This window comes from Haliotis cracherodii, unplaced genomic scaffold (assembly GCF_022045235.1).
Source record: "Haliotis cracherodii isolate W230 unplaced genomic scaffold, xgHalCrac1.p SCAF_6, whole genome shotgun sequence".
Classification (NCBI taxonomy): domain Eukaryota; kingdom Metazoa; phylum Mollusca; class Gastropoda; order Lepetellida; family Haliotidae; genus Haliotis; species Haliotis cracherodii.
In genome coordinates this window covers 50,031,748-50,049,445 of record NW_027266319.1, presented here as the reverse complement: position 1 = coordinate 50,049,445, position 17,698 = coordinate 50,031,748, and the positions used below count along the sequence as shown (strand labels likewise).

Genomic DNA, 17,698 nt, shown 5'->3' with positions numbered 1-17,698 from the left:
ATTTGGGAGCGATGTTTTCCAGAAGAGCTTTTTTTCATTTACAAAGATGATGAAGGGAACAACTTGCAACAGTTCTGTGACTTATTGCACCAATCTAAATGCTCAACGTGTAACCGTGTCTGTGTCTGTCCATCTACGCGGACATCAGCTTGACCCTCTTGATCACAAGAGGACAACATGATAGCCTAGTTGAATAAGCGTCAACTGCGAACCTTATAGAAGATATATTGCAAAGTAGATTTCCATCGTATTATTTCCAAAATCGTTAAAACACATATGCTACAATTTCAGTATTGATTTTGATACCATGTGTCTTGATGTTGTTATAGGCATCAGAATTAATCTTTAATTTTGGTAAGCAATTTAAAAAAATCAAACATATTTTTCAGAAGTTAGGCGGCTTTGTAACCTGAATGTGTACATCAAATTTAACTTTTGCATGGAAGCAGTTTCTGCACTGCTACATTATGTTACAGTTCTGTTCCTTTGTTCTGTTTGTCCAATAGTAAGCGACACGTGTGTGAGCAAAATGTTTGTTTGTTTGTTTGTTGATTAGCGCTGCCCTCAGCACTATTCAAGCCTTTTGACGGCGGTCTTAAATAATCGAGTCTAGACCAGACAATCCAGTGATTGATATAATGAGCACCGATCCACTCAATTGGGATACGATGACATCAACCAAGTCAATGAGCCTGACACCCGATACCGTTAGTCGTCACTTACGACAGGGGGCGGTCGGGTAGCCTAGTGGTTAAAGCGTTAGCTTGTCACGCCGAAGACCCGGGTTCGATTCCCGACATTGGTACCATGTGTGAAGCCCATTTCTGGTGTCCCCCGCCGTGATATTGCTGGAATATTGCTAAAAGCGGCGTAAAACAATACTCACTCACTCACTCACTTACGACAGGAATAGACGGCTTTTATGACAAGCATGGGCTGCTGAAGACCTATTCTAAACCAGATCTTCACAAGGTCTGGTCATATGTGTTTGAGCACAGCATCTTTGGTATTGTTTTACTGGATTCAGAATGCTGACCCTGATGAAACGTCTGTCATAGCCTTAAATTCAAATCAAAATATACTCAAGGCCTTTCCTTTTGAAATTTCAAAAGCTACCAGAAATTGTGGACGTTTCTGAATTCTGTAATAAGTCACTGGTGTGATAATGAAACATCCATTTTATTATTTGACCCCTTCACCTCGACAAGGCTTCCTGGAAATGATAGATTAGCTTGCAACTGTGAAGCTGAATATTTCACTATTGCGAACCTAGGGACCAACCATCATATAACATTGGGGGTCTGGGATTTAATCGAAAATATTAACTATCCCTAAAATTCTTGAAAACCCTTATTATCCTTCTGGCAGTTGTTTGTTTGTTTGTTTGTTGTTGAACCCCACACTCAGCAATATTCCAGCTATATGACAGTGGTCTGTAAATAATCGAGTCTGGACCAGACAATCCAGTGATTGACATCATGAGCATCGATCCACACAATTGGGATACGATGACATCCATCACCCAAGTCAGCGAGCCTGACCACCCGATCCCGTTAGTCACCTCTTATGACAAGCATCGTCGCCTCTTACGGCAATCATGGATTGCTGAAGACCTATTCTTTAGGCAGTTTAAAATAGAGAAGTTGACTGCCACAAAAAGAACATTGTTGCAAGATGTTTTCTTTAAAAAAAATAGATTTAAATTTTAAAAAACCCGTCTTTTTAAACCTTGGTCTTGTATAGGGGACCATTTATATTTGTAAAGCTTAGTAATTTGTTTAAAACACGTTTAAGCTTTTAAAATGTAATGGATACGTGCTAGAATATTGATGTTGGCAGCAATTATCTTATGTGGTTTGCTGTTCTTTCTCAAAGTACCCCAACCTCCGTGTGATTGTCCATTAACGGGTAAATTTACATCCAGGATACGCGCTTGAATATTGATGTTGACAGCAATTGTCTTAAGTGGCCAGCTTGTCTTCCTCACAGTACCTCAATCTCCATTTGATGGTCCAGTAACTGCTAATGTTATATTCAGAATATTCTAGTTATTGAATGTTCAAGTCATGGCACCGTGCAGCCAAGTGTTTATGTGGGACAAAAACACCGAGTCTAATGGCTTTGTTTCTATACAGCTACTGGCGTGAACTGACTCGGCAACATGTTAAATGTATGGTACAGTGGATCTTTTCGTTGATTTCAATATGGTGATAGATGAATAAATATTGAGGCTAAAGTGAACAAGTAATATAAACCACTTTAATACAAGTATCGCATGGGTAAAATATCTAATATGCATTTATTTTCTAGTATTTCAATGTTATATAGGGTAAAGAAACATATACTGTTATTTAAAATATGGAAAATGTTAACGAAGGTTAACAGGTGAGATATTTTCTAATATATCCATTTAGATTGTTGTTTTAGATTTCATAATATGTTGAATCGTGGTTTTAAGAATTACAAGGCTAAAATTACTTCAAAATCTAAAAAATGGCAGGTACGTGTGGTTTTAATACAAGACACACACACACACACACACACACACACACACACACACACACACACATGCATACAACAGAATACATTTTTAAACGTGTTTGTTCATGAACAGGTAAATGAAGTATGTGACTTTCGCTTTGATCCTTTGATCTCTCTCTCTCTCTCTCTCTCTCTCTCTCTCTCTCTCTCTCTCCCTCTCTCTCTCCCACTCTCTCTCACAATCTATCCCCCACTCTCTCTCTCTCCCTCTCTCTCTCCCACTCTCTCTCTCTCTCTCTCTCTCTCTCTCTCTCTCTCTCTCTCTCTCTCTCTATGGTTATAATCCTTACTATGGGCGGTGGGGTAGCCTACTGGTTAAAGCGTTGGCTCGTCATGTCGAAGCCCGGTTTCGATTGGGCTATGAATTAACATCTAGTTGGCTTCACACGTTGTATCAATATAGGGAATTAAATCTGGGTCTAAAGCGTGACAACGAACGCTTAAAAAGCTAGGCTAGTCCTCAGCCGGATTCGGAAAACAAAATGGATGATCACTTGTCGAAAACGTTACGTACCATATGTGAAAACATACGTTCAGATATAAAGGAAAATGTTAGCGAGCACGATCATCAATTTGCTCTATGCGCAGCTGCCTGGAATCATCCTTTGAGGAAAATACCCGATTAGGAACACGATGTCAATCACGTCCGACGGATCTAGGCCGAATCGCCAAGTATCAGGTGCTTGACTTAATCTCGTCAAAAGAATCTGCCGTTCATCATTCGCTGGAATATACAGATAATATATTAATACCTCATTATTGAGGTGATATTGTGTCCTCTAATTACCATGAATTATTGAACAACTGCGATCTGGGTTCAAAGGTAATTATAGCGTGGTCGACAAATGTGGTGAAAAAGCGATCGGTCAAGCGTAAAGGAGATTAACGCACATGCTATTAAGTCATTTGCGATTTCCAACACACACAAAATCGAACTTATTGATGCAGCTCCGTCTTTCATCTTTAATGCTTCCGGATATTGATATGGTGAGGTTGTGGTGTGGGATGATGTGATGCTATTGATTGATTTGTAACGCGGCTCTGTCCCTTAACTATGGTTTGGGTTGTATGTGAATGCATGTTCATAAAATGCGAAGCAGCGATGTTCCTTACTGTATGACAAGACGACTGAGTGTACATGTATTACAACACAGAGATCTTCCCAAGGCAAGGGAGTTAACTGACTATAAAAGTCCAATTACCACCCTTGCGGAAATAGGCTGGAATTATGGAGCTATATTTTGGCTGGACTAACGAGTTTATTCATAGTCCGATAAAAATTGCTTAACGAAATAGAGAGTTTCCAAATCTGTTCATCTAGGTGTTCATGCGATCTGATGCACTTAGCGAAGTAAGACCCGTTTTATTGCAACATAAGACCCGTTTTATTGCAACATAGATCTTGATTATCGATCAGATCGTCTTGACTGGGCGCCGCCATTTTGTTTACATGTGAGTGATATCAGCGGTGGAATCTGATTGGTCAATAAGAGGACTGGTGGCGCTATGATCGAGCCCAGAATTTCCAGCCAAGTTCGGCAAGGTTGGAAACTGAACTTTTACAGTCAGTTAATTAATCGAGTCTGGAACAGACAATCCAGTGATTGACATCACGAACATCGATCCTTTTCGGAATACGATAACATGCATCAACCAATACCACCCGGTCCCGTTAGTCCCCTCTTACTGGTCGTATATGTAAGCAGAGATAGGGGGAACATATTTTATTAACTGACCAATAACGAGATCCTGTGCATTCTGAGTGTCGTAGCTGTCTGAATTTAGTACTAACGCGGCACGCTTCGGACGGTCGAAGTATGCTATCGTTTCAAATGAATTCTGCAAACAGTATAGATCTAAGTCCAGTTACAGTATAATTTACTTGCAAGTCTTGTCACAGGTATGTAAGGTGGCCCATACCCGCCACTGGTGGGATCATGTTCCCCTGTAAACTTCTATATGTTATCTCACCAGTGGAAGTATTTGGCGGCCGCCAGATAAAATATAGAGGCATACAGTGAAAAATGATCACACCAGTGGCGGGTATGGGCCACCATAGGTATATATCTATGACATGTTCTTATTTTCACTTCAGTGCTCCTGAAATCGGCAACAGCTCGTGGAAGATGGAGCGAGACCTCATCAACAGGCTGCTTGACAGTAGCAGATACGATGCCAGCATTCAACCATCATCAATTTCCGGTAAGGGAGATAACTCCCGATGTAAAATATGCCCACACTTTCCTTCCTATTGAATATTGTCAATGCATGTTTCCAGTTGTGTGGTTCATTACAAGGATTTTGTATTGTTCATCTCATTATTTCTAAACCGAATAAGATACAGTTTTACCATTGTAAGCCGGATACCATACAGTGTCCCAGTCGTCAAAGTGGCCGTACTCGCCGTGCAGAGTTGCGTCCCTTAGGTGTACCAGAAACCTACACTCGTGGGTTCAAGTCCCAGATTCGCCTAGATTATGTTTTGGGATTGTCAGCCCCATACCCATGCTCGTGGGTTTCACCAAAGTGGTAAACGTCTGAGACCTGCATCACTCCAGGCTTTCCTCACATATTAAGCTGACACGCCGTGATATAACTGGAATAATGTTAAAAGCGGCGTTAAACCCAACTAACTCACTCACTACTATTACTATACATCTACCACTACGACTACCACCGCTACAACTACATTCTACAATTATTGATGTTGCTGTTACTGCAGCTACTACTACCACATCATTATTACTACTACTACTACTACTACGACAACTTCTACTACTACAGTATAACTAGTAGAACAACACACAAACACTCACACACACCCGTGAAGATACGGCCAAGTTCCATTTGTTTTTAGCAACCCATGCTTGCCGTAAAAGTGACGATACTTGTCGTAAAAGGCGACTAACGGGATCGGGAGGTCAGGCCCGCTGACTTGGTTGATACGTATCCCAGTTGCGTATATCGATGCTCATTATGTCAATCACTGATGTCAGTCTCGTCAAATAAAGATTACTGACCGCCGTCATATAGCTGGAATATTGCCGAGTATGGTGTTAAAAAAAAAGAAGAAAAAAAAGAAACTACTATTGCTGATGCTGGTCCTGCTTTTTCGATACAAACAATTCGTCTGCAAAATTAACTAATGTTACTTCGTTCAATCATCACAAATTACTCTCCAGTTCTTTTATTCGTGGGGGGCTCGGGTGGCCCAGTCGTATAAGGCGCCGCGATTCGCTGTGCAGAGTTGCGTCCCTTAGGCACGCCAGAAACCTAGGATTGTGGCTTCGAATCCCGGTTCATCCCGATTATGTTTCTAGGTTTGTCAGCACCATACCCGTGCTCGTGCGTTTCACCGAAGTGGTAAATGTCTGAAACCTGATCACTTCGGGATTTCCTCCCACATTAAGCTGACACGCCGGGATATAACTGGAATACTGTTAAAAGCGGCGTTAAACCAAACTCACTCACTCTTTTATTCGTAGTAAGAAAACCGGAGTCAGTGGCACACCTGTTCACAACCCTATATACTCTACGATCTATATGTGATAAAATGTGTTCTTTTTCAGGGATTCCCACAAAAGTTGAAATAGACCTTGTGCTCAATTCAGTCGGACCAGTCAACGATATTGATATGGTAAGATGTCAAGTTTTCACCACGATCTACCACCATGTATCTGAGAGATCCAGATGAATTCAAGACACTGCGAAAAATGTACTGCTTGCTGATAGAAATGATTAGCTGTCAGGCAATAGAAGAGATTTTATCGGACATGCCAACAAACAGATGAGCTTAAAAAATTATGAAAACATAAAATAATAATTATCCACATAAATAGTTTTATTTGCTAGCATAGATGTTTTTGATCCCAATTTTGTTCAATTTAAATAAGTTACACAAATGTAACTACACTAAAATAATGATGAAATGTAACCCACTTTATAAGCTGATGACTTCAAAATTGAATCGCGAGTTGACTTCGCTTACGTCCCTCAGGCATGTAAGAATCCTCTGATTGTTGGTGGGGGCACGGGTGGCCCAGTCTTCTAAGGCGCCGCGATTCGCTGTGCAGAGTTGCGTCCCTTGGGTACGCCAGAAACCTATGATTGTGGGTTCGAATCCCGGTTCGCCCCGTTTCTGTTTCTAGGTTTGTCAGCACCATACCCGTGCTCGTGGGTTTCACCGAAGTCGTAAACGACCGAGACCTGCATCACTTTCCTCCCACATTAAGCTGACGCGCGGTGATATAACTGGAATACTGTTAAAAGCGGCGTTAAACCCAACTCACTCACTCTGATTGTTGGTTCTTCCTGCTTTTAATTATGTCTTACTAGCACCTTCTTTGGGTTTCACCAAAGTGGCAAACATCTGAGACCCGCATCACTTTGTGCTTTCTTCTACACTTTTAAACTGACGCCGTGATGTATAACTGCTTTTGTTTAGAGCAGCGTAAATAAGGCGATAAAATCATTTCAATAATCAAAATATACGACAGATAACAGCAGAGTCCATTATTATTAAACTTCCGACTATATCATAATCTGTTGTTTATGAATGTATATCACACGGTGATGGTAACAGGTGTTCGCGAAAGGTGAGCGTATCCTCCTCCTCTGGTTGCACCCGTCGCAAACACATGCAGAGGCCAGGCAAGTTTACACTTAAACAAACACGGACACACATAGCACGATTCAAAATAGGGAACTGCATGAGACATAGATTTTGTCAGTGATGCGTCAAATTTGGATTATGTTACCTTAATAATTTCTGAAAGCCTTTCTAAGTCCCCCGACCCGTGAAGATCAGGGGTAGAATAGGTCTTAAGCAATCCATGCTTGCTGTAAAAGGCGCCTATGCTTGTCGTAAGAGGCGACTAACGGGATCGGGTGGTCAGGCTCGTTGACTTGGTTGATGCATGTCATCCATCACAATTGCGTGAATCGATGCTCATGATATCAATCTCTAGATTGTCTGGTCCAGACTCGATTATTTACACAGACCGCTGTCATATAGCTGGAATATTGCTGATTGGTGCGTTAAACAACAAACAAACAAACAAACAAACAAACTAAGGCCCCCTGTACTGACAGCCTAATCAGACAACTGGTGAGTCGTTTGATGCTGCTTGAATTATTCCAAGAAAGGACACGCTCGATTGTATCTCAAAAGTGGAATACACTCACTCACTCCAATTAGAATACTTGGTCAGAATGACTAAATGAAAGTGACAATGGCAAGAAACTCACTTCTTCCATTATTTCTTTCTTTCTTAGATTACGGCATAAGGATTTTCAGATCGACAAATCTCTTAAAATTACTCACGGTTACTTCCTCTAACTAATAGCTCCATGATCAATGTTTTAGGTGGGTGCAAAAAATATTAGGGAAGACACCGAATAACCTATCTTTTCTACATATTATATCTGCTAATGGCGTTATTTTGGTTCGTTGGGATATTTGTGTCATTAACCGTGTATACGTATCCAGCATCAGGGATCAGTTATCAGTATCAGGACACAAAGTGGGAGAGTGTCATCAATAGGTACTGTTTGTCCAGCTGTGCCACCATCGACCGGGGGACGGACTCGGGACATATTGATCATTCCCAGGCTTTGTCTAGACGCTGTCATGAGTGCTATCAATACAATACAGTCTTATCATTGTTAAACCGGATAAGATACAGTTTTACCATTGTAAGCCGGATACCATACAGTGGCCCAGTCGTCAAAGTGGCCGTACTCGCCGTGCAGAGTTGCGTCCCTTAGGTGTGCCAGAAACCTATACTCATGGGTTCAAATCCCAGATTCGCCTAATTTATGTTCTGGAATTGTCGGCACCATACCCGTGCTCGTGGGTTTCACCGAAGTGGTAAACGTCTGAGACCTGCATCACTCCGGGTTTCTTCTCCTACACCAAGCTAACAGGCCGTGATATAACTGGAATACAGTTCAAACCGGCGTTAAACCCAAATCAATCACTTCAGTAGGCAAAGCAATATGTTCAAATCCGAGTTTGTATTTTGTTTGTTTCAGGTGTTTCGTGCTAGCTTTTTTCTCCGTCAACAATGGGTGGACCCACGTCTTAAATTCAACGAAGTAAACCACAGCATCGTCCTGAGCGAGAAGCGACTCTCGCGGATGTGGGTGCCAGACATCTTCTTCCCAGAGTCGACAGAGGAGACTCGTCACATCATCACGACGCCAAACGTTCTCATTCGTCTTCATCCAGATGGCTCCATCCTTTACAGCCAGAGGTAAGGACCAATAAACCTAAAGAAATAAATGAATAGCAAAATAAATAATTATGACAGAGGATTGAAAACAGATAGATTTATATATTTTGAACCAAAACGAAATCCGCACGAACACCTTTGAGAAGAACCAATACCAGGTACCCGTGGGGCGTTAATCTGGAAATGTATCAAAATATATAATTAATTTATGATATACAAATGTTTACAAAACGTCAAGCACTACTCTTTGTAGTTTGTATTTATCCCGAACTTCCGCGTATCTTTTGAAAATATACTTACGGGCATAACAAAGTATACACCCATGTTTGATGGTGGCTTAGAATGAAACAAACAAGAAATTGTTGTTCGATGGAGATGTATTTGATATGGATGTCACAGTTGTGTTATGCACCTTATATGGCAATTCCATTGGTTAATCTGTACCACGTGACAAAACAATACATTTCAATGTTGACCCCGAAATCATGTGACTGACTCGGAACTAAAATATTGACTCGTCACATGATCAGTATTGACCTGTCACGTGATGAATATTGACCCGTCTGCTAGAAAACAAGATGGCGTTGGGTACGATAATTTTACGGTTCGCAGCTAAGTCACCGTAACGAAACAGAAGACGGTTTAAAGACTTCATAAACTTTAAAGTGAATTTCGGTGTAACAAAACGAATGATTACTCTTGACGAGGTCAATATGCGAAAACAACGACCCTCGGACCCGACCCCTTCGGCTGTCTGACCACCTTATGGGTCGGATCCTCGGGCCTTGTTTTCGCATATTGACACAGTCAAGAGTAATTATTTGTATATTTGTATGGAATGATACAAAACAAGTAATTACGCCATCGATTTCATGGTCTCTATTTGGATACGTACATGTCACTATATAACAAAAGGGAATGTGTGTCAACGGAAAACAAATACAGGATACAATTATTACAAATGGATGTTTCTGTGGACATGTACTGTAGTGGGGCGGAATTATTTTCTTGGTGTATATTTCGCAGGTTTAGGTTTAATACACCTCGTCCATTGTTCAAGACCGACATTTGAAATAAATATCTTTCTTGAAACAGCGTCCGAAAAACCCAGGATCGCCAAAAATATTACATAGTTTAGGTAGCTTGACGCAGGCTCTTGACTGATTATTTTGATATTTTTTTAAACAATCATTCATTCCACGAAAAACCGGACAAATAATTCAGCCTCGGGTATTACGAAAAAAAATCTTTGTTTGTTTAACGCCGCACTCTATATTCTGCTGATATATTCCTGCTATATGACGGCGATCTGTAAATAATCGAGTCTGGTGGACCAGTCAATCCAGTGATTGACATCATGAGCATCGATCCACGCATTTGGGATACGATGACATGCATCAACCAAGTCAGCAAGTCTGGCCACCCGATTCCGTTAATCGCCTCTTGCGACAAGCATAGTCGTTTTTTACGGCAAGCATGGGTTGCTTGAAGACCTATTCTAAACCGGATCTTCACGGGTCGGTTTTACGAAAGAAAGATTGTTTGTTGTTAAATATACTGAAGAAATCGTGTTGTGAAGGAGGAAACATGACCCGCATCCCCTTTAAACAGGAAATAATTGTGTGTCTCCAGCGATACTCCCACACAATAATCTCAAATGGTCGGGACCTCATCTCAAACGATTTCACCTGGATTGGTATCTGGAATGGTACCAACGGGTTTGTTTTGGGTTTTTTTGCATCAAGGACGAACAAGGTCCTATTTCAAAACACAGAATTAATGGTATGCTGAATTGAGTGAGTATGGTTCTACGCCGCTCTTGGCAAAATGCTCCAATATGATGAATTGACCAAGACGTTTAGTAAATGATAAGTATAAGATACGCCCTGTCTTTTGTCGTAGGTTGTCAGTGACTATGCAGTGTCGGATGGATCTGAGCAAGTTTCCACTCGATCGGCAAGAGTGTGGCATAAAGATGGAAAGCTGTAAGTATAGAGAGAGAGATAGAGAGACAGAGGGAGAGAGAGAGAGAGAGGGGGAGAGAGAGAGAGGGAGAGAGAGGATCAAAGATCAAAGGATCAAAGAGAAAGTCACATACTTCATTTCATGAACAAACACGTTCAAAAATGTATGTTGTTGTATGCATGTGTGTGTGTCTTGTATTGAAACCACACACGTACCTGCCATTTTTTAGATTTTGGAGTAATTTTAGCCTTGTAATTCTAAAAACCACGATTCAACATATTGTGAAACAGTAACATGGACATATTAGAAAATATCTTACCTGTTAACCTTCGTTAACATTTCCCTTATTTTAAATAACAAACTTGAGTATATGTTTCTTTACCCCATATAACATTGAAATACTCAAACAAATGCATATTAAATATTTTACCATTGCGATACTCGTGTTAGGGTTTTTCATATTATTTGTTCATTTTAGCCTCAATATTTATTCATTTATTGCACTTTATTTCAACATAATGAAATCAACGAAAAGATCCACTGTTCCATACATTTAACATGTTGCCGTGTCAGTTCACGCCAGTAGCTGTTTAGAAACAAAGCTGTCATTAGACTCGGTGTTTTTGTCCCACATAAACACTTGGCTGCACGGTGCCATGACTTGAACATTCAATAACTAGAATATTCTGAAAATATAATTAGCAGTTAATGGACTGGAGATTGAGGGACTGTGAGAAAGACAAACTGGCCACTTGAGATAATTGCTGTCAACATCAATATTCTAGTATTCGTATATTCGTATCCATTGGGCTCCTTAAATTGGGCTCCTTAAACTTTAAAAGGGTACATTAACAACATATTATAAAGCTTCACAAATCTGTATGGTCCCCTATACAAGACCAGGGTTAAAAGAGGCATAGAATCGGCTCCCTGTCTAGGCTTATACAGTGTGCGCCTTTGTTTGTTTAAGTTAACAGTTTACTTGCTTTTGCATGTGTTTGTGACGGGATACGCTCACCTTTTCGCGAACTCCCTGTATCGTCACTATTTGAAAGTGATTCATAGACACATGCTCATGATATAGTCGGAATCGTACAGTCGACAGCAATAATAAGGAAAGGTTGTGTGCTTTTAATTTTACGGTGCAAAAATTTGTATTCTTTGACTCTAACACAAACTTTTAGTTTTGGGAGGCATTCTTTTCGTAAGCCGTAAGTGATGTTTGAAAGACGCAGCTTGCATAGTTTCCATTCACAGTGTTCAAATGTGTTGTTGTGTATGTTTGTTTGCAAAATGCTATGTCAATGACACGTGAATCTTTGGACACCCAATCCACAAGCTCCTTCCGAGCGTTACACCTTCGTTACACTCTCGGTAACATCGCTGCCACCAGTGTGGGCGCGGCCATTGAAAGAATCTTGAAATTTGCCCTCTAACCCCAAATGTAGTAACGTGCATTCTTTTGTTTGTGTCTTTGTGAATACCATCATAGTTAATTTTGAAAAGGTTTGCGACTGAACATGTTTTCCAGATGAATTTACTTTGTTGTCTGTATAATCAGATGGGTTCGAGGTTGCAGACTAACGGAAAATCAACTAACTTCTCCCTTACATTCTTACTATATCAATTACATGATAGTTTTAATTAAATGAAATTCCAATTGACAAACAAAGAAAGTAATTTAGCAGGGGTAAGTGTATTCGGCGTCACGACAGTCGTCACTTGTTTGTAAACATAACGGTCACTTGGTTGCGAGTTCAACTCCAAGCATGGTTGTGGCCACCCATCACAGTAGGGAGTTTTGACTGGTGGCAACGCTTGTATAGAGAGCTCCGCGAATGGGCTATCGCTGTGAGGAGCTTGACCCAACCATTGGCATCATTGAAAAACAAAAATACAAAATTAATTCCAACTATAAGCTGCATCCAGGTCGATCTGAGCTGACCATTATTTGTAAAGTCACTCAGAGAGTATCTCTCCCTCTCCATCTGCAACACATTTAACGAATGAAGTGAATGAATGAATATTGGTGATTGCCGTTTGTAGCCAAACACATTTTGGGAATCAACCGGAAGTTGTCAGCGTGACTAACTCACGCCTTAAGCGAGAGACACACTATGCCTCAGAAGGGTAATTTCATAATTTCATGGTCACGCTTCACATATTTCAGTTTCCCTTGTTCATACTGCCGAAATTTGGATTGTTTTGTGTCGCGTATGTTCCCAATAAAGTCAAGACAAGATTTCTTTTAAGTAAGGATAAGAATTTATGGATGAACAACTTCTTTATTACAATTAAGAGCGACGTTTCGGTGTAGGTTCTAACACCGTTATCAAGCAAGTGAACCTACACCGAAACGTCGCTCCTAATTGTAATAAAGAAGTTGTTCATCCATAAATTCTTATCCTTACTTAGTACTCCAACTTCTAAATGCCTATCAAAGAAGATTTCTTTTATTCCAACTTGTCTCATTAAAATTGTTTATCGAGGCAAGCTCGACATAAAACATTCAGAATTCCTATAAGTTCATTGATTAAAGTCATAGTCCCGACAAGACAATCTTGGGTTTTTTCATCTTATCTGATTTAAATTGTTTATCTGAACAAGCTCAGCAGTAATTGTCTCTGCATCCTCTCCGGCCATCGATTGAAGGCCTGCTGAATACTTCATAAGTTAGCGGTGATATCGATGCTTGCGATGTGCTGTCTTTGTGCTTGACGATGTAGTCATGATAAATTGCATCACGAGAAAGATAAGGCAATTGACAGTGTCTGATGACGAGTATATTGAGTAAGAAGACGAGAACACGTTCATTATATATTCTGTATCACTGTATTATTTATACTGTTGAGATTTTTACCAGATTGTTTACTATAAATAAAACTCGAAAGACATGAAACATCATTAATTATTGTTTGTTTAACACCGCACTCAGCAATATTCCAGCTATATGACGGTGGTCTGTAAATAATAGAGTCTGGACCAGACGATCCAGTGATTGACATCATGAGCATCGATCTAGGCAATTGGGATACGATAACATACATCAACCAAGTCAGCGAGCCTGACCACCCGATCCCGTTAATCGCCTCTTAAGACAAGCATAGTGGCCTTTTACGGCAAGCATCGGTTGCTGAAGACCTATTCTACCCCTGATCTTCATTGTAATGTCTTTAGGCACCAAACACGGTAATGGCGTGAGCCATCATAAACTGCTTGGTGAAGAGCATGTACTAGCGTCTGTACAGAAACGTCCCCATCAAATAGTTAGATGTTTAACTCCATAACTCTTCATTGATACGACAGTTGCTAAAATGCCACTTACTGACCGTCCTACTGTTTGTCCACAGACGGTTACACTACTGACGATGTGTACTTCACGTGGTCATCTGAACGGAAGTCCACCAGTGTCATGCCAAACGCCTACATCCCAGATTTCACCCTCACGAACGTCACTGCACACGACTGCACGGCTAAATATGAAACAGGTACGTTATCTTTAATGTTACAGAGATACCTCGTCTATCCGGGCTATACCGTCCACATGTAAGTGACCTCATTTACGAATTTCCGTATTAATGATTGGTTAGTCGTTCATTCTCTGAATTAGATGCCTTAAATTTTGACAACCTTTATGAATTCACAGAATCAGTAGCATATGACACTTGCAAAGTTTATGAATTCTGAATTAACAAAGAGTTTTCCAGAAATCATAAAGTATCCGAAATAATTGTTTTATTAAATTTGTTAAGTTTGTAAATTCTCTGAATTAATTGCCTAGAATACTTGCAAAGTTTATGGAATCTCTGAATTAAATGTTTATGTCACTAGCAAAGTTTATGAATTTTCAGAATTAATTGCATAGGACACTTGCAAAGTTTTTGGAATCTGGATATAGATATGTTATATTCTTCACTCTTGGATAACGGTTATGAGATGCCCATTCAAAAGGGACTCAACAAGATCGATGTTTTACCCTGAGGATCAAGTTCAGTTCGTTATTTGACCTTTAGGGAGGTCGGGTAGCCTAGTGGTTAAAGCGTTCGCTCGTCACGCCGAAGACCCGGGTTCGATTCCCGACATGGTTACAATGTGTGAAGCCCATTTCTGGTGTCCCCCGCCGTGATATTGCTGGAATATTGCTAAAGGCGGTGTAAAACCGTACTCACTCACTCACTCACTATTTGACCTTTGTATCAGAGTTTAGTGACCTGTTCTAGGTAGCTTCACGTGTATCCAGGCGAGACTGGGCTTGAAACGAGAGATCGGCTTCTACGCTACACAGACCTACATCCCCAGCATCCTCATCGTCGTGTTGTCCTGGGCTTCGTTCTGGATCGACCACGAGGCAGTTCCCGCCAGAATCTCCGTGGGGCTCCTTACAGTCCTCACCATCACCACCCAGAGCTCAGGTGCGCGCGCACAACTTCCCAGGGTTCCCTACGTGAAGGCCATCGATGTGTGGATGTCGGCGTGCCTGGTGTTTGTGTTTGCCGCCTACATGGAGTATGCTGTCGTCACGGTGCTGTCTCGAAGTTACCGGAAGCAGAAGGCGAGACAAGAACTAAAAAAGGTCTTTCTTTGTTTATGAACGCGCTTTTATTTTTAGAGGTAAATTTATGATCTGTTCCTCGGGATTTGCGAACAAAAATCGTTCATCGGACATGCTGGATGTTCTGTAAAACAATGTGGTGTGAGCAATAAAAACTGTTTCACTCTTACCACCAGAATATTAACATATAGGTACCTCAGTAATTCCTAGTGGACATATTTATTACTGGAGACTCGTGGCATGATTGTTATCAATGATGAAACAATCAACGATTAAAAGCTGAGCTCCCCGTGAAGATCCGGGTTAGAATCGGTCTTCAGCAAACCCATGCTTGTCGTTAGAGGCGACTAACGGGATCGGGTGGTCAGACTCGCTGACTTGGATGACGCATGTCATCGTATCCCAATTGCATAGATCGATGCACTGGATGGGCGATTATTTGCAGACCGACGTCATATAGCTTGACTCATTGCTGAGTGCGGCGTTAATCAACAGCAGCAATGGTGACATCTATTTTTGCAATAACGTATTTTTCATCCTGAAAAAAAGTGTGCACCTTATATTTATTAGTTTATATACATTTTCAGAACTCCAAATCGACCATGGCTACAGTTTCTGACGTGGACGTGACCATCACTGACCAGGCCAAGAAACCCAAGGACAAGGACACTGGTCGCTTCGTGGACAAACTCTCTCGATTCATTTTCCCACTGGCGTTCCTCATATTTAACTTTGGCTACTGGATTTGGTATATCCACATTGCATAGTGTCGAAAACACTGGCGTTCTCAAGAAGCCTTACATACGAGGGGCATGGGTAGAAAGCGCCGCGAATCGCTGTGCGGAGTTGCGTCCCTTAGGCGTGCCAGAAACCTATGGTCGTGGGTTCGAATTCCTTATTCGTCCTGCTTATGTTCCTCGGTTTGTCAGCACCATGCCCGTGCTCGTGGGTTTTACCAAAGTGGCAAATGTCTAAGACCTGCATCACTCCTGGCGTTTTCTCCCACATAAAATAGTGTTCAATGCAAAGTTAAAACTCGCCCACTCACTCACTCATTCATACGATACCTCAACAATAGTGTCAGTTTTATTGGATCGAATCCCGTATCTGCCAACATTATCATTTTATATCTGTCAGCACCATGACCTGGTGGGTTTCGGATCAGTGGTGTAGCCTTGTGGTTAAAGCGTTCGCTCGTCACGCCTCAGACCCGGGTTCCATTCCCCACTTGGGTGCAATGTGTGAAGCTCATTTCTGGTGTCCCCTGTCGTGACATTGCTGGAACATCGCTAAATGCGGCGTAAAAACCATACTTACTCACTTGTGGGTTTCACCAAACTAGCAAAAATATACGGAATATATTCCTGTTGGTGTTTCCTTCCTCCCCAAGCTGACATGCTGTGATATAACTGAAATACTGTTCAAAGCGTCGTTAAACCAAATTCACTGTTTGTCAAAAGTCGGTTTACCTTTTTGAATGCTATTCTACGTAAAAGCGTAGAAGTGTTCTAATCTACGTCAAATTCAACGTTTCATACCATAGTTTTTTTCAAATTTAGAACAGCAAAAATGATGTCATCGTTGATAAAATGTACAACTCGATGTACATATATATGTAGACACCTATATATTTTTATTCAGAGATTACCTTTGCGTAACGGATACTGATGAAACCGTTCATCATCATAATCATCTCCGTCCACACAAAACACATTCCTTTCACAGTTATGCAGAACTCATGGACGTGTATATATGTTTTGTACATTGGGTCAGTTTGTGATTTCTCGATCTCAGGATACACGTGTCAGAACAATAAAATTTAGTTATTGTGAAGTACGAGAAGTGTCCAGCTGAGGGAAGAACACAAAGAAGAAATTAAAACACTTGCTCAAATTAATCAGTCTACACAAAGCAGACGCCAGACTAAGGGCGTCCTCTGTTTTGTAGAAAAGAGATATGTATATTTTTGACATGTTTGATTCGTGACCGACCATCTAATATTCTGGGGGGGTGGATTTTGCTTGAGACTGTTGAAAAAAATAAAATTGACTGCTACATAAATAACATTGATGCAAGGTGGTATTTTTTAGGCTCATTTTTTAAATAAAATATATCTGGCTTTGTAGCTGCCAAACTGTCTCATCGTCTGGATTTCCGGATTTATCAAATCGAGTGTATGGAGTGCCTTTGTCGAGGAGACGGCGGATTTCTAGTATATATATATATATATATATATATATATATATATATATATATATATATATATATATATGGGGGGAGTCACAGTTCATAATAAATATACAATATATTTGGTAGCTGGCGTGTTTTTGTTGTTTTTGTTTGTAAACAGTATGTTGCAAAACAGTTACAGTCTATAGATTTTGCAGTATCAATATGTTTGAGGAAG

The 17,698-nt window shown here is 40.7% G+C and overlaps 1 protein-coding gene across 1 annotated transcript in view; it reads left to right on the top strand.

The window, feature by feature from the left end:
* The window catches only part of LOC139445425 (glycine receptor subunit alpha-2-like), a 36,702-nt gene extending 19,425 nt beyond the window's left edge, over positions 1-17,277 (top strand). The window contains exons 2-8 of the mRNA XM_071226571.1: positions 4,637-4,743; positions 6,111-6,178; positions 8,575-8,795; positions 10,677-10,759; positions 14,090-14,227; positions 14,960-15,312; positions 15,879-17,277. Coding sequence (XP_071082672.1) covers positions 4,637-4,743; positions 6,111-6,178; positions 8,575-8,795; positions 10,677-10,759; positions 14,090-14,227; positions 14,960-15,312; positions 15,879-16,058 — 1,150 coding nt within the window. The 3' untranslated portion in view covers positions 16,059-17,277. The remainder of the gene's footprint in view (positions 1-4,636; positions 4,744-6,110; positions 6,179-8,574; positions 8,796-10,676; positions 10,760-14,089; positions 14,228-14,959; positions 15,313-15,878) is intronic.
* Positions 17,278-17,698: the final 421 nt, after the last annotated feature.